Consider the following 23152-nt stretch of genomic DNA (forward strand, 5'->3'; position numbering starts at 1 on the left):
TCTCTTTTTGGTGGTGAATTGTTCTCCTGGTTTCTTTCAGTTCTTTATCCATGGTTTCCATTAGCTCTTTGAGCATATTTAAGACACTTAGTCTTTCTCTAAAGAGTCCAGTGTCTGGGTTTCCTTAAGGCCAGTTTCTGTTGATTTCTTTTTTTCCTACTATGGGCCATACTTTCCTGTTTCTTTGTATGCCTTCCAGTTTTTTGTTAAACTGTTAATTTTGAAATTACAATGTGATAACTCTGGAAATTAGATTCTCCTCCCACCCCAGAGTTTGCTGTTATTGATTGTTGAGGTCTGTTTAGTGCCTTTTCCAAACTGTTTTTGCAAAAACTGTATTTCTTGTCATGTATAGTCTCTGAAATCTCTGTTCTGTTGTCTTGGGTCAGCTAGTGACCTGACAGATTTCCTTAAACAACTGGAGCCAAAAAGACATAATAATAATAATAATAATAATAATAATAATAGCAACAACAACTAAATTAAAAAAAACTTTCCTATCTTTGCAGATTCGCTCTGAGCAGGGGTATTCTTCAATGCTAAGCCAGGCTGTCTATAACCCTACCTTAGCCTTCACCTCTTTCTAGCATAGAGCTCAAAGATCAGCCAGAGGTGTAAGCCTAGGGTTCTCTCACATCTTTTCTGAGCATGCATCTAGCCCTGGGAATATGCACTACACTCTGGATTCCCCAGCATGTGTGATACCCCTTCAAAGCCCTTATTCTTCCAAGAATCTTCCTCCTCAGTCTCCTTCCCAGGCCTTTGGGTCTGTCTACCATATACTCCATCCACCATCCCTTGCACCAGGTGACTATGGGTAACATGTCTTTAGATGCTTTCATCAGATGCCACCCCAAAAGACACTTTTAGCCTAAGGTGGGCAAAATGAAGGTCAGCCTCTGTACCAGTCCTCAGGGAACCATCAAACAGGTCAAAATGCACAACCACAAGTTTTTGAGAACAAGGTCCATGTTGCTTCCCTTAGCACCACAAGCCACACTAGGAACACATGGTTCCATCCCCAAAGCCTCTGTCCAAGCTGTGGAATGGGGGTTTGTAGATAGGTAAGGAAAAATGCTTTCTTAGTGAAATTTAGCAGCCTCTTTCTTCAGTAAGTGTCCCCCTGGTTGCTATAAGGTTTTTATTAGATTGCAGAATTCTAAAAAGTTGATTCTGTTTTTGCCAGCTTAATGATTGCTTCAGTGGAAGGACACCTTCTTAGAAATCCCTGTTCTGCCATTTCTCTCACTCCCCCAACCTTAATGTTTTCGGATTGTTTTAAGCAGCTTAAAACAACAAATATTTATTATCCCATATAGCTTCTGAAGGTCAGGAATCAACATGCATCCTAGTTGGGTGCTTCTGGCTCAAGGCCTCTTGCAAGTTTGCATTCAGACAGGTTGGCCAGGGCTGTAGTCAAGGCTCAACCCGGACCGGATAGCTCCTTTCCAAACTCAGTCACGTGGTTGTTGGCAGCCTGCACTTCACACTGGCTGTTGGCGGAGGCGGCTCAGTTGCCCACCACACAGACCTCTGCATAGTGCTGCTCGCCGCATGGCCTGGTTTCCCCCAGAGCAACAGCTCCATGAGAGAAAGACATCTCCCAAGTGTTTTGATTGTTTTATTTATCTATTTATTTTGGATGCTTTTTGTGTTCTTTATCCAACCCTGAGATAATTGTACTCTTCTTGAGTGAGAGAGAAAATCTGAACCCTGGCTAATTTCTTAGTGGAGAGGAATTGGTTTGCCCTTCCCCAGAGGCATTACCACTACGTGTGTCACTCAGCCATAGAGATGGAACCAAGAGACTCCCAAGGAACTTCACATAGCCTTGGAGGAGCAGCAGACCCTTCCAGTTGACCTCTTATGCCCCCTCCCACAGACGCCTGCCCTTCCTTACTCAGAAAGCCATGAAAATAAGCTTTCTGGACACCCAGGGCCTTAAAGGTAACACTATAAACTACTTTTCCATTGTGGGCCCTTGTAGTGTGTTCAGTGGTTTGTTTTATGGAGGAAGTGTGTCCTTTTTGGTCAGAAAATGTATGTGAGAGGTGAAGTGAGTGATTCTTCTGGAAGGCCTTGTACTAGGCACAGAGGACTGTAAAAAAATGTGTGTAGAATAATGCCTGCTCTCAAGTAGCTTATCATATAGAGGAGGAAATAGGACAGGGAATTGATGAAAAATAAAATATCAGGCAGCATTTGTGCCCCAGAACAGTGGCTGCCACAGTATTGATAAGGCAGATGCTGACATTCTCTTAAAGTAATAAGAGAAGCAGAAAGGAAATATGGAAGTGGCTAGGAAAGAAGTGAAAGATCTTTGTGATTGTATTTGTTTTTCAGATCTGGTAGCATATTTCACAGCATAATGATTTTTGAGAACTTTTGATGTCCTGCTTATAGGACCGAAGCTTCTTCCTCATCAATAATCAGCTTCATTCTCATTTATTTAATTCCTTGCTGCCATACAGAAAGACAGCATCCACATTTTTTTAATTTGAAAAATTAAATTAGGTTCGTGTTCACAGTTTTATATCCACTTTCTAATATCATTTCAGTATTTACAGAGGGGTTCATAAAATGAATTAGCCATTGAGTCATAATAAGAACAGTAATGCAAGCCCAGTCTACCAATTTGCTAGCTGCCATTTGTGCTTAAAGATGATAATGCTACTGGTGTTCTTTTGTTTGAATGGATGCATCTGGAAGACAAGGTTGGGGGTAATCAGAGTGTCAGCCTCTTGCAAGATGACCTTTCCTTGGCAAGTGCATCTCTCCTCTAATGAATGATATAGGCAGGTGTTAAATATCCCAAGTGAGGGTAGTTCTGCATCTTCTCGTAGGTTATGATTGGAATTGGAAATAGGAGAAAGTATATGTAAGATTTTTTTTTTACATTATTCAGATCATTTTTTTTTTTTAAGATTTTATTTATTTATTTGAGAGAGAGCACATGAGAAGGGGTAGGGAGAGGGAGAAGCAGACTCTCCGTTGAGCAGGGAGCCCGATGCAATGCAGGACTCGATCCTGGGACTCCAGGATCATGACCTGAGCCGAAGGCAGTCACTTAACCAACTGAGCCACCCAGGCGTCCCACATTGTTCAGATCTTAAGCGTGCTGTGGACTGGAGTTTGACCCATATGTAACAAGAGTGGGCTTGCTTCTGGAAAACTGCCCCTATATTCTAAAATATAGTGAAATCAGAGCAACCTATACTCATTTTTATACGTAGGAATTAAACCATGGATTTTTCTTTTTGTATAATTTAGACTGTTGTAGTTACAGATTCATATCCACTCTAGTTACACAATTTAATTATTTCAACTGGGGCCTTACATTTTATTTTCCCCCTTCCAAATGTAATCCATATTACCTCCTTTATTAATGTTTCCAATTTGAGTATGTTCTTTTTTTCTTCCTCGTTGGCTACAGTTAAGCTGTGTTTTCATTTTTTTAATAAAAAATGAATTCTAAATTTTCATTTAATTTTCCTTCCCTAGACAATTAAATCCCACACAGAAACAGATGAGAAACAAACAGAGAGCCGTACCATCACTCCACCTGCTGCACCCAAACCAAAACGGGAGGAGAACCCTCAGGTAGGCTTAGCCCTCCAAAGGCATGGCTCAGTCTATGAGATGTGACTTATTCTCACAAACCAGGAGGGCCACTTGCTCCCTGAGTCACTTGATTTTCGTTTTCTTGTGCTTCCTCAATATTCAATAATGTATTGCCAAGTCGGTTTGGCCTAAGGCAGAATAAGAGTGTTGCCTGGAGTGTGTCTGTGAGCTGGCATACAGGCATTTCATGCAATGTTACAAATTTGAAATGTAAGATTAATGATCATTTTCCCACGTATTCCTCATGATAATTATATTTTGTTTGTCTCAGCCAACACTTCTAAGAGGTCCATCCGGTTCACTCAGTTAAGGTTTATTTATGTTATCGATTATAGTTGTTATATGTGCATTTTTGTTTCTACCATTGCATTGCACCTGATTTCCAAACCCCAAATGAATCATTAGCCCAAAAGTTGTTCATTGAAGCCTAAAAGTAGGGATGAAAATAATAACATCTGTACTACAACTTAGGATAGAATTACAAACTTACGTAGCAAACAGGACTGGTACAGATACACAATGTGAATTTGTGTGTCCCCTTAGACAAGAGAATTTTTTAGTTTGGCTCTTGTATAAGCAGCTCTAAAAGAAAAATGTGGACAGGTAATATGATGATGAATATCTGATAGTTGGATTTTATTAGACCAGCAGTCTATTTCCTTCTGTCCTCAGTGCATTCTTTTTAACGAAACCATGTCAAATAGTGGCATGAAGCCATCAAAACTTCATGTCATTTTTTTAAAGCAGTGATTTATTAAGTTAAGCCAGTTCAGGTTTTTCTAAAACAAGCACAAATTATAATTCTTTCTGATATGAAATGGATATGTTTTTAATTTATCTGTAAAGAAGGGGCCAAAACTTGAACCAGAAAGAAGTACCAGTGATGCAAATTGCTGAGGAACTTATGAAATCATCCACAAAATTACCAAAGGAAAAGGATATCTTATGTTGGTGGTCCAATGTGGGCGAGCGAGTACCACTATGAAGTTTAGTGGTGGATATTTCACCTTCTAATTGGACAGAATCACTGCCATAAAGAGAATAAATTAGCTTGTGGTACACATGTGATACATAATGAGGCAAAAGTTCTTGACAACTTTTTATTCTCTTTATCACTGAAAATCTGTTCCAGAGGAGAGGAGATTTTGTTTTTATTTCATAATTTTTTGTGAGAGCTCGAACTAGACTGGCAAAGATGAGTTGGATGTGACTGGCCAAGGAGAGTACTGTCACTTGATTAAAAGAAGGTGCATCTGAATGTCAGACCACACACTGCTTTACAAACAGAGAACAGTTGGTAGGCAGCCTTCTAATCTTGATCAGGTTGTGAAGAATAGTGAAAAGCAGGAATGTAGTTAATTGGCAGTCACAAAGTGTATGCCGTTTCAACATGCAGTGTGGCAAATGGGCAGCAAGTCTAAGAGTGCTTTTCCTTACTAAAGTACGCTGGCTGTCGGATAGGCTCCCACCTAAGTTTTTGAAATAAGAAATAAAATAAAAACATTTCTTCAGAACCCTGAGGATATCAGTAAAGGACACTTCTGTGTTCTCAAGTGGCTTGTTCAGGGACTGTTTCTTCCTAAAACACTCAGTATCTTAAAGAGCTTGAATCTATCACTTTGGGCCAAAACATCATGGTATTGAATGTTGAGGGTGAGCTATCAGGATTTTTAAAGACCAGATGGTGATATAAACAATTCTATAGGAATATGTGCTAACAATTGATGATATTCTTTATTGATAATAATCAGTGAGAGAAATTGATGATCTATTATTTGGCATATTTAGCAACCACATGCACATGAAGACATACTTTCAGACCACATGACTACAGTGCAAAATAGGGATTAGTTTGTTGCTCTCTCCAACTTTAAGCATCTAATGTTCCAGCTTTGGGGTTCAGTATTCTTTTTTTTTTTTTTTAAAGATTTTATTTATTTGCAAAAGACAGAGAGAATGAGAGACAGAGAGCATGAGAGGGAGGAGGGTCAGAGGGAGAAGAAGACTCCCTGCCGAGCAGGGAGCCCGATGCGGGACTCGATCCTGGGACTCCAGGATCGTGACCTGAGCCGAAGGCAGTCACTTAACCAACTGAGCCACCCAGGCGCCCTGGGGTTCAGTATTCTAATCAGTTTAACTTCCGATGGAGCGCCGAGAGTACTCTCCAAAGAGAGATTCCTCCATAATTTTTAGGTCCGTGTTTGGTTTAAAAATGGTAATATTAAGCAGAACCATCTGCTGTTGTTCCTAAAATTCATTTAGCTTTGAGTTAGCATTGTCCAGTCATTGGTAGTAAAAATGTAAGAAATCCTTGCCTGCTGTGACAAGTGAAGTGCTTAGCATCTGGAGCTTGTTGTATGGGAGACTCTTTGTAACCCTCTGCATGTTTTTTGAGTATGAAATCCCTGTAAGAGGATTTTTCTGGAAAAAAAAAAAAAACTTCGGGCAGTCAAAGATGCTGATTTCTGTCATTGAGAAAGTAGAAGATGCAGGCCCCTGACCTTCTCTTTTGATCCTTATAAGACCAGAAAGCCTCCAGAGTGGCTCTGGAAGGTCTGTTCTTTGGTCACCTGAACCTGGCCTCCTTCCTTCAAGCGACCAGCCTGTTGGGCTGGCTTTGCCAAGGAGTCTAACTAGGAACATGCAGTTGACTTTGTGAGAACCCAAACTGAAGTACATTCTTGTTTCTCTGGCACAGAAACTTGCCTTCATGGTGTCTCTAGGATTGGTAACACATGACCATCTAGAAGGTAAGAGAAGATATTCATGGTGCTGCCTTGCTTCTGGCCCAGAGCTTTGTTCTTGAAAATGGTGTTGAATTTATTGCTAGAATGTGGAACACTGGAACGCCAATAGAGTATGATTCAGCTAGTGTGGACTTTCTTTCCTTTGGAGTCAAACTTGCCTTTCCTCTATCTGACGTTCATCCCCTCCCCTCCCTGTTGTCATCCACACTGCTGTCCAGGGGAGACTCCCCAGCTGCCTCTATGACTTCTGTTCACTTTAGAGGAACTCTCTTTTTTTTTTTTTCCTGACAGCATGAAGTATCAAATGCCCCTCTGACAAGTCTTTGTCTATATTTTTCGATCACTCTGGGTTATTCGAACTTTAAGAACAGTTACAAAGCTACACCTGTCCTAGTTATTTAACTCAAGAATGGTGAACTATGGTTACTCAGTCTAGGTCTGTGGATAAAGTTCATCCACACCTGTATTCCAGTGAACTACAAATAGATGAGGACAGCTTGTTTATATGTGTCATGTGCTGTTATGCTCTGGGTCACAGAGAGCCACACTGTGGGACAGCATGGTCTTGCTTTCTGAGAGGTGAGAGTAGATGGTCCTACACCTTTGTTCCCAGCGGTGTGCTTGCCTCTGCTGAGGCTGCCGTGAAACAGAGGGATGTGCCCCCATTTCTGATTTGTCATGGGAAAACCAAAAGATAAACACTGAAGTTCAGTTTTTGAGGTTCTCTATACCTCTCTTCTAACTCAAACCTTTTGCTTTCCCAAGAAATCCAAAGCAAGAGGCAAGAGCGAAAAAGAAGAACAACTGCAAATCCAGTATACAGCGGAGCAGTCTTTGAGCCAGAGGTATTCCTGGCCAGAACTTGGCCTTCCCCTCACAGTTCTAGTTTTATTTATGATTTTTTTCATCTCCTCCCATCTGAAAACCTACTGAAGAACAGTACCCTGATTACACTTGGCCAGCTTTGTGAAATGATGGGTTTTTCTCTGGCTAATGATACTGTTTCATTTTTATTATTCACTGCTTTCCCCTTAGTTTTTCCCGTTAGTTTGAGCAAATACAAGCCTACCTTAAAAATTTAACTCCTCTTGGCTTCAACACAGCTGTCATCTGAAGCAGAGGCAGACCTTTCTGGAATATTCTATTCTCTCAGAGCCAAGTGTATATAATAAAGCCCATTAGCACCGAGACCTTGGGGTGACTTGCACTCAGTCGCTGGCATGTTGACAGGCATGCTGTGCTTGGTCTATAGCTTTTGTGCCAGAATTAGTAGTAACCATGCTATTCAACTGGTTACCTTTCCCTCTTCAATCCTCAAAGCGTAAGAAGAGTGCAGTCACATACCTGAACAGTACAATGCATCCTGGGACCCGGAAGAGAGGTGAGTACCTTTTTGTAGCTCTCCCTCGCTGTTGCTTCTGCTTTCTGTGTCGTGTTTCTTCCCCCTACTTCCTCCCCTTGTCCTAGAGCCTAACTCCTAAATCCCTTGAACATAGTTTTGTTGTTGTTGTTCTCTGAAAATGGGGGGAGAAGAGAGTGATATTTCTCCTTAGAGTTCTGTATACTGAATCGCAAGCTTCCTTTCTTAGGATTCTGGCAAAGCTGACTCAAGGAAATGGCTTAATACAGCATTTCTGCCCCAGGCCCACCAGGCTGTCCATGAATAGCACAGCGAACAGAACATTGTGTGAAAGGAAGCATTTTAGCATCACTGAGCAGAACAGTGCCTGCTGTTGCCAAGGTGTTCTTAGTAGTGTCTAAGTCATCCTGCTGCCGGCGAGACCAGAGCATGACTCGGGTTTCTGTGAGCTGCAGACTTTCCAGGAAGGAGAGACGTAGCCACACTGAGAACTTAGAATCTATGAGTTGAGGGCATCTCCAGCGAAGGAAGCGAGGTCATGGTCGAAACAGGCTCCCCGAAGTAGAAGTTCCTAAAGAGCACCGTCCCCATATTTCAGGCCTTGGGGGGCAGCTGGTGCCCCTTACTTGTGGGCGGGGCAGAGGCAGCAGCCCTCCCTGCCGGTCTGAGTAGGTCTTAACAGCTCTGAGTTTGAGCTCATAAACAAGGTTCTGAAATTGTTCTTTGATGTCAATAATACACCCCAAGGTCCCTTTCTCCACATGATAATGTGTCCCTGAATTATATTCCAGGCTAGAAAGGTTGCAGAATGAGTAGAGTAGCATACTAATTTTTGCATAAGCACACACTGTCTCAGAGCTCTTGGACGTCTAGGAGGTCATCCCGACCCTTGCAGCAGGGCTGCGACTGTACCATTACCCACCTCCTCGCCCAAAAGAGAAAGCGTACCCGCCCTCAGTGACCCATTCTAATGTTTCATTACCTACCTGTCCTTTAGGTGGCAAAAAAATAATTCCATGGGAAACCCTACGTCGTTGCTTCCCATTGATTCCTGGGCCACAGTAACCAGTGTCGTGGGTTATTTTTTGTTGTTTTATTTTTGGCAATTTTTAGTGACCTCTGACCCAGTTCTCAGAAAGGAGCCCCCCGTCAGAAGCCACAGTTAAATTGGTGTGCTGGTGGGGGAGTATCTGCTAAGAGGACAGGGGTTAAACGAGCCAGAAAGACCTTGGCATCACTTGCCAAGGTCAGAGGATGAAAGCCTGTATTCACAATGCCTAGATGTGCCTTCTGTGGGTAAACAAAGAGCATTCATCTTTCACTTCCCCTTTGGGCAGCCCGAAATTCCCTGTCTTTGTACTGCAGACATTGCCAGTTTAACACAGATAGGTAATATTTGTGTAATGTCTGACAGAATCATGACTCTTGTGCGTAATCCTGATATAAATTATAACTGTTGGCAAAGTTGTGAACCTTTCACCAGTGTTTGTAGGCAGTTGTGTGCCTCTCTGGCTTTTTTTTTTCCCCCTTTGCCGTGCTGAACGTATACTTTTGATCACTCAAAGCTTAGAAGCTTTGATCCTGGCCCTTCTGACAAGGACCCTGGCTTAGATGTATCATAAAGCAGGAGTGGTTGACCAGTCTTGCCACACCCGTCAGAGTCCATTTAGAGATCCTCTGTAGCCTCGAGGCTTGATTCCCAGTGCTCTTGTTCCAGTCAGTCTTTCAGCAGCATTGCTGATGGCAGGGCCTTCTCTGAGATTTGGTGACAGGCCCCAGTCCCTAGACATGTAGTTCACCAGAGTGTTTGTGACGGAAGCGGGGAGACAGTTCTTGATCATCCGGGGAGGGAATCTGGCTCCAGACATACTTAAAATCATTGTCAAGCTCAGATCATCTTTTTAGCTCTTAGGTTCCAGCTAGTCCCAGAACATATTTCTCATTAGCTCTACTAGCAAGGGGTAAGAATAGTTAACTTGGGTTTTGCCTCCTCAGTTTGCCTTTCTCCACCCTCACAAGCAGTAAAGTGACCAAAATGTAGATAGGAGAGAAAAGGAAAAGCAGAAATCCTAAATAAATCCATTTGTGGGACCAGGGCATCATTAATGATTATAAGGATGATGGTTACAGAGAAACCTTAGCGAACAATATGTAGAAGAAGTGGGAAAATAAACTCTTACTCCTAGCTGTGGCCCTCTTTGAGCTTTGTTCTCACGCTAGAAATCTCAAGTCATAATAGTCCAGGAGTGTCACCTTGATCCACCCAAGGCCAGGCCCTTTGACATGACGCAGCCCTCCTGTCATTCTCCAAGGCTCTCTTATCCTCCTTTCTTTTGAGACTCATGCAGTTGTTTCTAATGACATTTAAATCTTTGCTTCACTTCCTCTCTTTGGGACTGTTGTATTAACCTTCTGTCTGCTACCTCACTTCCTTTTCCATGCTAGCCAATGAGGAACACTGGCCAAAGGTATGTAAGATCATTTTTCCCCCTTTCTTTCCCTCCCCCTTTTTCCCCTTTTGTTCCCTTCTCTTGGTATATAGGTCGTCCTCCAAAATACAATGCAGTGCTGGGGTTTGGAGCCCTTACCCCAACATCCCCCCCATCCAGTCATCCTGACTCCCCTGAAAATGAAAAGACAGAGACCACATTCACTTTCCCTGCACCTGTTCAGCCTGTGTCCCTGCCCAGCCCCACCTCCACAGACGTAAGTAACTTGGGAAAAGCATGCTCTCTTTCTGAGAGCTTAAACTGGGGAAACCGTTATCATGTGTTGTCTCCTTACCAACTGCATCTCCTTGACTAACCCTGGAACAGCAGTAATCCCTACAGGACCCTGTATACCATGTAAGGCAGCTTTCTGCCAGGGCCCCAGGTCCTGCCATGTCCTTGAGAATCCACCTACATCAGGAGGCTCAGTCAGAGGTTTTAAAATCTGGATTTGATCTGTGAATGAGTTCTCAGGAAGGGGGATGGGGTGGGAAGTCAGCTCATATAATTTAAAGGTGCTCAGGTTTCCATCGTCTGTGTTTTGGGGTGAGGAAAAGGAACAAGGTGCACTTTCCCCCAGCAGTCCTTGTTTCCTGCTTAAAGTAGAATTCAGGAAGTGGAAAACTTTTCTTTCAAGCAGCTTTATTCAGCAGAATTGATGAAACAGGTTCCTGAAAAAGTTTAGTAGCCCTGCATGTAGAAACTGCAGGATTGTAAACTAGTACCCTGAGATTTTATTTGTTTTTTTTGTTTGTTTTTATTTTACTTATTTTTATGCTTTTAATTTTAATTCTAGTATAGTTATCATACAGTGCTATATTAGTTTCAGGTGTACAATATAGTGATGCAACAATTGGATACATTACTCAGTGCTCATCATAATAAGTGTGCTCTTTAATCCCCTTTACCTATTTCCCCCAGCCCCCCACTCACCTCCCCTTTGGTGACCATCAGTGTGGTTCTCTCACAAGCACCCTAAGATTTTAAATGAGCATTTACAAAGCAGTGAGTTTAGTCAGCATATACTTCCTGAACACTACTCTGCTGAGCAAGCGCTGTTGTTGAGGCTGGGGCTAGAACAGGGAAACTCCCTGCCCTCAAGGAGCTCCTGTTACAGGGCCAGAGGCAGGCAATAAGCAAAGGAACACATAAAAGGTAATGATAAGTGCTATAAAGAAAACTGGTACAGAATAAGGGGGATAAGACATTATGGCAGCAGGCTCCTATTTTGTGAAGAGAGGGAAGAGAGAGCCTCTCTGGTAGGTGTGAGAGTATATCGGGGGAGAGCATTCCATGCAGAGGGAACAGCAGTGCAAAAGCCGTGAGGTGGGCACATACATGGTGTGGAGGAAAAGCTAGAAGGCCAGGACAGCAGGGCAGAGGGAGCGCTGAGATTTTGGGAGATGGCATCCCAGAGGTGGCAGGGCCCAGGGTGCAGGGCCTTGGGGCTTTTACTTGGAGGGAGATGGGGGAACACTGGAGGGCTTTGAGGAGAGGAGTGACGTTAATTTTTCAACTTTTTATTTTGAAAAATTTCAAACCTACGGAGAAGTTGGAAGAAAATACAAAGAACAAATATATACCTTCCACCCAGATTCACTGGTTATTACCATTTTGCCACATATACTCCCCCACCACACACATTTTGCTGAACTAGTTAAGAAGTTGCAGACATCATGAATCTTTACCCGAAACCCTTCAGCATATATGTTCTAAGAACAAAGATACTCTCTTATATAGTCACAATGCAGTTATCAAATTGAGGACACTTAATATTGAATAAATATTATTCTATAATATATATTCCATAGTCAGGTTTCTCCAGTTGTCTCAATAATTGCCTTAGGGGCACTTTGTTTTTCTGCTCCAGAATCCAGGTTAAGGTCACTCTTGATATTTGTTGCCATGGTATTGTCTCTTTCATCTCCTTACTCTGGAGCAGTTTCTCAGCTTTTCTTTGTCGTTCATGACATTGACATTTCTTAAAAGGTAGGCCAGTTTCTGTGTAGAGTGTCCCTCCATTTGGATGATCTGATTGTTTCCTCAGGAGTAGACTCGGGGTATGCATTTTTGTAGGAACACTAAATATGAGATGGTGAGTCCTTTTCAGCACATCACGACGAGCAGCACGTGCCGTCAGTCGGTCTGTCCTGTTGTTGGTGATGTTAGCTTTCATCCCTTAACATAGATCACATCAAATTTCTCCACTTGTAAAGGGGCCTCTTTTCTCTGGCAGAGATAGCTTTGAGTCTATATAAATATCTAGTTCCCCAACAAACTGTTACCAAGTGGTTATAGCATCCTTTGATGGTTCTTGCCTGCGTTTACTATTTTTAAGGTGTTTACAAAATCAACTTGGATTTTAAAAGGATCACTGTGTCTGAAATCTGGAGAAGAGACTGTGGAGAGGACAGGATGGGAGCAGGGAGACCAGTTAGGAGGCAAGAGCTGAGGACGGCTTGGCCTGGTAGGGTGGTAGACGTAGAGATGGAGGAAAGTGACCAAGTCTGCATATACTTTGAAGAGCCAGCAGGATTAGGCATGAGGTATGAATATCAAAGGTGAATCCAGAGTTTTCGGCCTACGCAACTAGCAGGATAAAACTCTCCTTGAGATGGCAAAAGGAACAGGTTTGAGGAGGGAAACCAAGAGTTTCATTTTGTACATGTCCCATTTCTTTTCTGAATTACAGAGCTTGTCTTTAGGATCATCTTCAAGTAAAATGTCCCTTGAACTGGAAGGTTCTCATGCTTACTAACGATCTACCCTTGTCCGAAGAACAAAAGAATACCATATGCACATTCTGAGTTAAAATTCTAAAAGCAAAGGAAGTGTCCTCTTTGGAGGACCGGGTAATAGTGGAGTTCTGTTCTCTGGCAGCCTTCCTTCCTTGGACATAACTGATGACTACAGACTCAGCCTTGCTCTTGAAATTCAGAATTTCATCCAGCCTGCCTGACTTTTGGCATTAGTAATTGATACAGGTTTTCTACCTGTCCTGAGTAATGAGTACCAGGAGTTCTTGTCAGAAACCTTGTTTGCCAGTACCAAAGATTGTCCCAACTTTTCTGCAGCTGAAGCATTGCCGGAGGGATTGCCGGCTTATGACCTCTTGGTGGGGGTCTCCCACAGTGTGGTGTACAAATGCCAGGGAACAAGTGATTTTGTGGTTCTGCGCGTGAGTCTCTTTCCTAAACGTTGACCCCCTAGTGGGGGTCTGTGGCTTTCTTTGAGAGACTGAACTCGAAGGATCTACTCCGATCAAATCACAAAGTAAAAGCTTCTGCCAGGTTTTGTCTTAAAATGCAAACACTGTTCTTTTCAGAAATCCAAAGGTAAAAGAAGGCTTTTCTAAAACCACTAAATATGTTAGAACTTCCTAAGTTAAACCTAGTGGAATGGATTTTTTTTAAGACAATTGACTTCTACTTTTACAGTATCCCAACACTGGCAGTGATTAAAATCAGCACACAAGACTCTGTATGTTTGCTGCTGGGTAGGACAAGCCCCAACAACATTAATTAAACAATCACAGCTGAGCGGCAAGCATTTCCTGGGGATCAATAACCGTCTAGAAGGACTTGGTAATACAAAACCCAGCCAGACACTAATCCTCAGGATATACCTTGTTGCCACAGTCGTTTTATGAGAAGGGAAGATATGTTGACATAGTTATAAAATTCTTTTAGCAAATGATGAAGTTGCAGTTGATATAGCCAGGGTGTTTGCAAAAAATGTACATGCTTGGCTCCTAGCAAAGAATCATGGGTCACCATTTTTCAATTTAACATTTGGTTTATGGTAGTAATTCAGTCACCAAAGCCTGAGCCTTTTGACCTGGAGCAGCACCTCCATGGGACTTCCTATGCTCTCTTTAAGCTAAGCAGAGAACCCACTCTGGGTAGATAAAATCTATACCTTGGCATTTTATTATTCATTTCTATGGGTAGTCGTTCTCCAAGTGTGGTCCCTGAGACTCTTTTTGGGGTCCATGAAATCAAAACTATTTTCATGATAATACTAAAATATTCTTTGCCATTTTCATTCTCTTTCTCTCAAGAGTAACCAGTGGAGTTTTCCAGATATTACATGACCTGTAACGATGTCATAACTCTGCTGGCTCATGGAATGTGCACTTGTGTGTTCTGGGGTTTTACAGTTTTTCAGTATACTGTTTTTGTAACTTCCTGTGATTCTGTAATTATTTCAAAATTGAAAACTTAAAACTTCTAATACAGTAAATAGCAATAAGTATAATTCAAATAATATATAAATAAATACAAATAAAAGCTCTTTGAGGTCCTTAGTAATTTTAAGATTTATAGAGGGGTCCTGACATGGAATAGACTGAGAATTGTTGCTCTAGAACGTGGAAATAGGATATGAAGTCTTCTTTTCTTCTGAAACTTGAAATTATTTAACCTTTATTTTACATGCTGTCTGCCCTCCACTTCTTGATGTGCTCCTACTCGGGAGCAAAAGAAAGTGAGCAGGACTCTTTACCCAACAGAATAAGATGTCCAGTTTGTTTTGTCTACTTCACCACTGGTAATTTATCTAGGATTCATGTGAAACAGTCTCTGAAACCTTAAAATTTTTATAAACTTCATAAAGATGCAGACTCACACAGGACTCAGGTTCAAGAAAGACTGTTTCTCTAGAGAAGAGTGCCTTTCAGCCTGATTTTAAGAATGAAAGAAGAAAGTTACAGTTAAGTGAGGGATGAAACCTTAACTTCTTTTGCCTCAAAGCTGAACTTTAAGGCTGCACGTGTGCTCATGCAGTATTTTTGCTCATATACTGAGTATCTTTTTTATTGCCCAGAGATAACATTTTCTTACTAAGAAAGACTAAAATGAGTCCACACTCTGATTATCTTACAACCTTTTGCAGCCGGTTTTCTAGGCTCTGGATACCCTAGTGAATTAAGAGAAAGTTTCCTTTTCTTTAGAGAGAAGCTGTAGGTCTGGGAGGATAAGTTCTTCCAGCAGTGGTGGCCGAGGGCTTATATAGTACAGAAAAGACTTGAGCGCACATTGCTGTCTGTGCAGAGTTTCTGTATCAGGCCTTCTGGCCGAACAGCCTAGAAATCTAAACCAACATACTGGAAGCAAAGAGGGGGCTCCAAGCTGTGGCGCTGCCTTGCTGGCTGTAACCGCTGGCACGTCCCTTCAGTCTTCCTGCCCGTGGGTCTTCATCAGTCCTGTTCCTAGAACAGGCCAGGAATGGACCTGCTGAAAAATACCTTTGACCTAAATACCTCCCCCCGCCCCCCCCAGTGTCCTCCTCTCCAATTTAAGGAGATCTGCTTTTTTTCTGATGGGGCCTTCTGTTCGGAGGGCTCCAGCAGACTTACCTGAGAACTAGCACTATCGGTGGTGGGGGCGGGGAGACAGGCACAGGGGCTGCTCGTCTTTTTCCATCTGGTGACGTGTTTTATGGGGAGGAATAAAGCCTCCCAGCATAGAATGGCCCATTGCACAGCAAATGCCAAATAGTGGTTTTAAGAGAACATTATCAGCTGTTGCTCTGGCTTTTTAAATTCTTCATGTTAGAAAGCCTGTGTGAGTGTAATTTGTTCCTGACTTAATCTTTTCCCATTTGAACATGCACTGTATTTTTTCTCCCTGAGCAAGCAAAGAATTTAGTAAAATTCCATTTCTTGTCTGTCTTCTTTTCCCAATCCTGAACTCCCCTAAAAATGATGGGTAATGAGAATTGTTTGTATCATGTTGTGGAACATTTTGATAAATGGATTCCAGTGGCTTCAAACTTGATGACTTGTAGGTTGGGCTGTACCAAAACCTAAGTGCTGAGCTATCACCTGGAAAGCTTACTTGGGCCCAGGTGGTTACAGACCTTTTCTGTCAACTCTCGTTTGAGGATACTGTCCCTGCCCATTGAGCCTCAGCTATATGGAGCAGGTGGGGGCTGTGCCATTGGTAATTCCTTCTTTCCTTGAATACTTTTGTAACATGTTGGAGGGGGCACAGCTAATTATCTTGAAACATACATGTCCAGAATGTGCATGTTAACATTCACATTTTACCTTTTTTGTCCTTTCTCTTACCTTTCCTCTCAATTTCCTAGGGTGATATCCATGAGGATTTTTGCAGCGTTTGCAGAAAAAGCGGCCAGTTGCTTATGTGTGACACGTGTTCCCGTGTGTATCATCTGGACTGCTTAGACCCTCCTCTGAAAACGATTCCCAAGGGCATGTGGATCTGTCCCAGATGTCAGGACCAGGTACTATGGGTGGGTCTGACAGAGTGATGGGCTGAGGAGGAGTTAAGTGCGGTCAGGAGGACCTCCTTTCCCCTCAGATCTGGGGGAATGGCGGAGTCTCTTCCCTCTCCTGGTAGTTCCCCTGGGCACCTCTGGTCTGTTCATGGCACCGCACTCAACCCTCGTAGCGTCCATCCTCTCAAGCTTCTCTGTCCTATAACTGAGATGGTGAGTCTGTGTATAGGTGGAAAGACTCTAACTGCTTCCCTTTATTTAAAATGACTTATCTTCTCATGACCTTGCTCTTTCAAAGCCATAAGACTTTCAGCCTCTTTCTCTAAGAATGGTCCAAACCCAGTAGGTGGTTTTGAGACTCTTCTTTTGGAAATAAAACCCTTAAAGGAAAGTGCCCAATTGACTGTTTAATTCAAATAACAACAGTTTCACCTTTAACCTGTATCATCACCAGGACCAGAGAACTAACTGTAAAGTGGCCGTCTTACTATTTCATGGGCTTGAAACTGTCCTAGCCTCTTCCCTTCTTCTCTGTTTAGTTTCTGGCCTCTTTTTCTCAACTATCCATGTTCCTTTATGTTTTTATGATAAGCGGTCTCAGTCTTTTTTGGAAGTAGGCAAAGTATAAATAATAAATAGACCTAATAGCTCAGCAAGCTTTGGCATGCTACTCAGGTCTTTGGAATCCTGTTTGAGAGAATTCTGGTTTTCCCCTTTTAATCCTGGTCCTCATCCTACTATCTGCACCAGGTAGTAGACACCAACCTCTCTGTGTTCTCTCCTGAAGCTGCTCTTTGACCATCTGATAATTTTCTGCACAAGGTCCAGATTATACTTTAGTATTTGGAAATGACATTTCGTTTCCTTGGTCAGGCTATCTTTGAGGGACATGTAAAGCGACACCTGAGACAGGCCGGTCAAGGATGCCAGTGGCTGTGGCTGCCCGGGTTGCTGGGCCTCGTGTGTAGTGTACAATGAGGAGCTGGGAATGCCCAGCCAGGTCCCAGCCTCTTTCCAAGCTGGGGCTCGAGTGGCTTGGCTTTTCCTGTCCTTGAACCTCATCCTGTCAGGAGCATCTGGAACTTCATAGTCTAGAAAGTACAGAGCAGGGTTTTGCGGCCGTGCCACCATAAGTCCACCATAAGACAAGACACGTTGCTTGTCACTACACAGGGGATGTGTGTTTATACCTCCTTTCAAAGTAAAATTCTAAACCTTGTTTCAGATGCTGAAGAAGGAAGAAGCAATTCCATGGCCTGGAACTTTAGCAATTGTTCATTCCTATATCGCCTACAAAGCAGGTAAAGAATCATCCACACCCCCTTTTGTGGAAGCCTCCCCTTGATTAAAAAAAAAAAAAAAAAAAACTACGGGAAGGCCGCATTTGTTTTGTTTTCAAAAGGAAATTTAAAGTTACAAATGAAAAGCTTTTCTTGAACAAATTGAAAAGTTTGTGTAGTATTTTCTTGGGGAGGAAAAATGAGAAGCAGCATCTTACTTAGAGCCAGGCCCACACCACTGACAGTTAGTTTTCTTAGCATACCCGGCTATACACAGAATAAGGGAAAGTCTAGGTGGGCATGATCTGCACGCTGACTGGAGCTCAGGGGAACTTTGGGCAAAATGCCTTCTTTGGCCAGCATTCTGAACATAGTAGCCTTTTCAAAGAATTTATTGTTAAAAACAGTTTCTTTTCTTTTTTTGTTTTTCAGCAAAGGAAGAAGAGAAACAGAAATTACTTAAATGGAGTTCAGATTTAAAACAAGAACGAGAACAACTAGAGCAGAAGGTGAAACAGCTCAGCAATTCTATAAGTGTAAGTAAAGTTCATGCCTTCGGCGATGGATACAGATAGGAGGACCCTTCCACGTGCACAATAGTCCATGTGGCTCCCAAGGGTGGATTCGGGTCCTTTAGCTTGTTAATAACACAGGTAACTTGGGATGGACGCAAAGTTTGCCTGCAGTTACAATTTGGCCCTCAGGACAGGTGGCCAGTTGGTATATGGTGTCTTCGCCACGCTCTGGAACCTCCCAGTGGCTTTGATCTGAGAGAGGATTTTCAGTCTCCAGGCTAAAGAGATGCAGTAGCAGCTACGGCAGGATGGCCACAACCCCTGTGTGTTCCTGAGTGGGTTTGGGAGGAGTATGAAGCCTCTCCCCACGCTAGGTAGACACAGATCAGGTTCCTGCATAGAAGCCTTTCTAGTCGTCCTAGTTAGCGGTCTGTCTGCATGGCCCGTCACTCCCATCCTTTCTTCCACACCCTGCTGATTGCGTCTCCAGGTTTTCCTGACCAGCCTGAGGAAGAGAGGTTCCTGGAGACAAGTACTGGAAGTAAATACTGCCCGGCCTGGCCTGTCCAGGTTGTATTTGCAGCAGAGATTCTGAGGCTCCTCCAGAGCAAGTTTTATTTCTCTTTGAGTAGGTACCCCTCCCCTTGTTGGAGCCAGGTGGCCTCAGCCCTCGTGGACAGGAGGTGGGACCCTGGACTTGGTGGCAGTTGGGCTGTCCCACTCCACTGCTTTCTCCTCGTCACCATACTCCCCATGGCATGCAGGTTTCATCTCTCTTCCTGCCTAGAACAGAAGCCAGCAGCTGTGGGAGACCTTGGGCAAAAGGGCAAAAGACTACAAGTCCATGACTGAGCAGAAGGGTTTCTGTTGGCTGCAGTGTTTGATTCTCCCAAATACCACTGTGCTACCCTAGGCCTGCCTCTAAATTCTTGCCGACCAAGTGATCCTCAGTAGCCCTCAAATTGGATCCAGATGCCACTGGCTCATTTTCTACTCTCGAAAGCTCAGTCCAGTCCTGAGCACATTAGCACCCATTTGCAAGGCAGAGGCATACCAAAACCTGCCCAAACCAGCCTGAGCGCAGCTCTGGGAATGTTGTTTTAAATTGCTTTTATTTTGTAGCGTTGGAGTGGTAATTCACATTTGGTTTTAAGTCCTAGTGTCAAGCGGGGTTGGCTCTTAAACCACTCACTTGTTGGGCGGTAGTGCCCCCTCCAGTGCAGAGCAGAGCAAGGTCTAGGGGCTGCACACCAGCCAGCAGGGTTCTTTTCCCTGGAGAGAGCTGCCAGGCCTGTCCGAAAAGCCACGGAGGCTCAGTGCCACTGCCCTTCTCATTTGCTGCAGAAATGCATGGAAATGAAGAATACCATCTTGGCCCGGCAGAAGGAGATGCACAGCTCCCTGGAGAAGGTAAAACAGCTGATTCGCCTCATCCACGGCATCGACCTCTCCAAACCTGTAGACTCTGAGGCCACTGTGGGGGCCATCTCCAACGGCCCGGACTGTACCCCCCCTGCCAACGCCGCCACCTCCACGCCGGCCCCCTCCCCCTCCCCCCAGAGCTGCACAGCGAACTGTACCCAGGGGGGCGAGACTAAATAACAGAGCCCCGCCAGGAGAAGCCGCAGGCTCCCGGCGGCCAGGAGAGCAAAAACACTGAAGACTCTAGAAAAGCAAAGCCGGATTTCTTCTGGAAAGTACAGAATTCTTTTGGTTCTTTGGTTCCAGAGAGAGAGAAGATGCTAGTGCCGGGTGGCACCGGAGTTTGCCAATTGATCCTTCTTATTCTGTGTGTACATGCAAAGATTGGACCATGTTACATGAAATAGTGCCAGCTGGAGGTTCTTTGCCAGCACCATGCCAAGTGAAATAATATATTTACTCTCTCTATTATACACCAGTGTGTGCCTGCAGCAGCCTCCACAGCCACCATGGGTTTGTTTGCGTTTTGTTGGGTGGGGAGCAGGGACGGGCGGAGGGAGGAGAGCAGGTTTCAGATCCTTATTTGCCGAGCCGTTTGTTTAGGTAGAGAAGACAAGTCCAAAGAGTGTGTGGGCTTTCCTGTTTCTAAACTTTCACTACTATAAAACCAAAAAAAAAGGAAATCGAGATTTAACCAACCCCAGTGCCCAGAGGAGGGATGGGAGGGAATGGGAGGGAGCCGGGGTGGGAAAAGTCTATCAAATAAGCAGTATTTCCTATTGTCCGGGGTGGGGCACAATGCACGGGGAAGTGGACACCGAGGACAGCCACGGGGTCCTTCTCCCGCACACTCCGCCTCCTGCCCCGGACGCCCCCACCACTCCCCGCGTTCCTTCCCCGCTTTGGCAAATTGGCGCGCATCCCCGTGGATGATCCGGTTACCTTCCCTCTCCAAGAACAGGCAAGAGGCCTGCTTGGCGGGCCATTGCCCGGGGCAGGGAAGAAGGGTGTGTGTGTCCAGGAAGGAAAACAAGGTGGATCAGTGATTTTTACTTGAAAACAAGCTCCATCCCTTTTCTATATTTATAAGAAGAGAAGATTCTGAGCGAAGCAGCACGCGACCCAGGTGTGTGTGAATTGAATGGAGATGTGTTTCTTTTCTCTTTTTTTAAATTTTTGTTTTGTTTTGTTTTCTTTAAGAAAAAAGTTTTATTTTGTTGTTTATTTTACTTTTTTGGTAACAAAAACTAAAATAAGGAATAGAAAAGCTGTTTTTCAGGCTGACAGTCAATTAAGGGTAGTCGAGGCCGTGCATGGTAGAATAGGAATCATAGTGTCAGTGAGGTCCAGTGAGTCCGTGTGAGTCCTTGTGTCATCGTTCGGGGCACTGTTTTTTATGCAAGGGCAAAAATCTTTGTATCTGGGGAAAACAACAACAACTTTTTTTTTAATTAAAAAGGAAAATAAAAGATATTGAGGTCTTCCTAGTGTTACTTAAATTAAGATCAAGGTAAGAAACATTGTATAAAAAAAAAATTACAAAAGTGCTATTTGTTTCCTAAAAACAGTGATTTCTATTAAAAAGGTGTCAGAACTGGAGAAAATGCTGTGTAGTTATAATTTTTTAGCACAGAACCTGCTGATCATGATGACATTTTGCTGTGTTTGTGTCTCAAGACTGGTGGGCTAGTCTCCATGATTTCTGTCCTCTGGACGACTGCAGCCCTGACGGGCAGCGGCCAAGCCCTCCCACTGCTCTCCCCTCCTCGGAAAGGACTGTCCTCTCTTCTTGGCGCAGGGATCTGGGCTTCTGTTTTTGAAGCCCACATGGAGTGTGGATGGTATCAGGGCCCTACCCTACCCATTGTCTCCTCGGATTTTGCTAGAGCAAAAGGCTGGTGCCTAAATAAGATCTTTCCTTTGGTGCTGCTCTCCGTCTTTCAGCCACCAGCATTGTGAGTGCCTGGGGGACAACTTTGAAGGACACGGCCAGTGACACTCATTGGTGCCCAGGCACCCTGGCCTTGGTGGGAGGGTGCAGGGGGCAGGCTGGCTGCATCAGCCCTTGGTGCTGAGAAAGAACAAAGGAGTGAGAGGTCTTGAGGGTACATGGTGTCTCTGAGACAAAGAGCCCCAGGGTGGCCTTTGTGTCTGTCTTGCCTTTGAAGAGGTCTGACTCTCCAGCCGCTTTCTCTGCCTGCTGGCTCCAGGTACCGGCGATAGAGTTTACTGCCCTTTGCCCATCCACAAGCTTCCTGGGCGATCTTTGGCTAGAATCGCTGTGCTTGCCTTGGCTTGGCCTGTCTCCTCCTTGAGAAAACCAGGGTTCTGAAAGACTCGGACCATTTCTATCATCTTGCCTCGTGGGAAGTAAATTTTGTCAGGTGCGTGCCCTCATCGGAGACCTTGGCCCATCACGTGCCTGGCCCACAGGAGGGAGGCAGGCGCTTGTCGCCACAGCTCTTCTGGGACAGCTCTCCCAAGCCCGCCCCATACTCCATAATGGCCAGAGTCTAGGAGGGGCAGAAAAGGTCCCATTAGTTTCTCCCTCACCCAGTTAGGCCCAGAGATCCCAGTTAGAACCCTGAAAGCAAATTCAAGAGAAAGGGACACTTCTTAGGTCAAATATGCCTCATCTCTACTGGCCATTTCCTCTTCCCAGGAACGTTAGGGGATTAGGAGTTGTTCTACAGGCCTCAGAGTCAGGCCCTGGCTTCGAGGTTGCCTGAGAGGGACAGAGGAGCTCCCTTTTCTCCTGCAGAAACCAAGGTGCTATGTCTAGTCAGGGAGCTTTGGAGATGCCTGGACTAGTTGGAGGAATAGTTGGCGGAGGTTCAGAGCCCAGCAGCGGGCTGTACGCCCAGTCTTCAGCTCTCCCATTTGACTTGTCTGGGCCCAGAGACTGGGAGTTGCCACATGATACCTGTCTTTTCTTGAAAGGAGTTAGGAAACGATCATCATCACTAGAGGCCTTTGCTCAAAAAGGAGCTGCCTGCGAATTCCCAGGGTGTCGGGGGGAGATGGGGCGTGGGTACAGCTAGGCACTGACCAGCATTTTGCCTGCTGCTGTGAGTACTCACACTCTGGCCTTGCCTGGGGTTGGGATGTGGAGTCTTCCTAAGTGCAGGTATGAGCTGTTCTGTGAGTCAGCTAGTGTGGAGTACAAATGCAACCCTGCCCCCAAACCCCCACATTCTGGACTCAAATCCCAAAACTCTTACTGCCAAGAAAAGGCCCTAGTCACCCTGTCTCCTTTTCCTCTACTGTCCTGCCAAGAGAAGACCCTCTCTCTGTGCCCTAGACCTGCGGGTGCTTGTGACCACCTGAGACGCGCATTCATGCCTGCCTCACATGGCCTGTCCCCACCTCCTTCTTCCCTCTGCTGCTCTTTGGCCATGCCTGGGTTTAGCTGCTCACGGGCACATCTCAGACCAGCTGGCTTCGCAGTCACTTCACGTGCCAGGGAGTGGCTGGTCTG

The 23152-nt window shown here is 44.4% G+C and overlaps 1 protein-coding gene across 1 annotated transcript in view; it reads left to right on the forward strand.

Moving 5' to 3' along the window:
- The window catches only part of PHF21A (PHD finger protein 21A), a 165255-nt gene extending 143792 nt beyond the window's left edge, over positions 1-21463 (forward strand). The window contains 9 exon segments of the mRNA XM_044919192.1: positions 3502-3600; positions 6320-6371; positions 7134-7213; positions 7689-7749; positions 10271-10434; positions 16308-16463; positions 17683-17758; positions 18170-18273; positions 19597-21463. Of these exon segments, the coding sequence (XP_044775127.1) occupies positions 3502-3600; positions 6320-6371; positions 7134-7213; positions 7689-7749; positions 10271-10434; positions 16308-16463; positions 17683-17758; positions 18170-18273; positions 19597-19854 (1050 nt within the window). The 3' untranslated portion in view covers positions 19855-21463.
- The last annotated feature ends 1689 nt before the right edge of the window (positions 21464-23152 follow it).

The sequence above is a fragment of the Neomonachus schauinslandi genome, chromosome 11 (assembly GCF_002201575.2).
Source record: "Neomonachus schauinslandi chromosome 11, ASM220157v2, whole genome shotgun sequence".
Taxonomy (NCBI): Eukaryota; Metazoa; Chordata; class Mammalia; order Carnivora; family Phocidae; genus Neomonachus; species Neomonachus schauinslandi.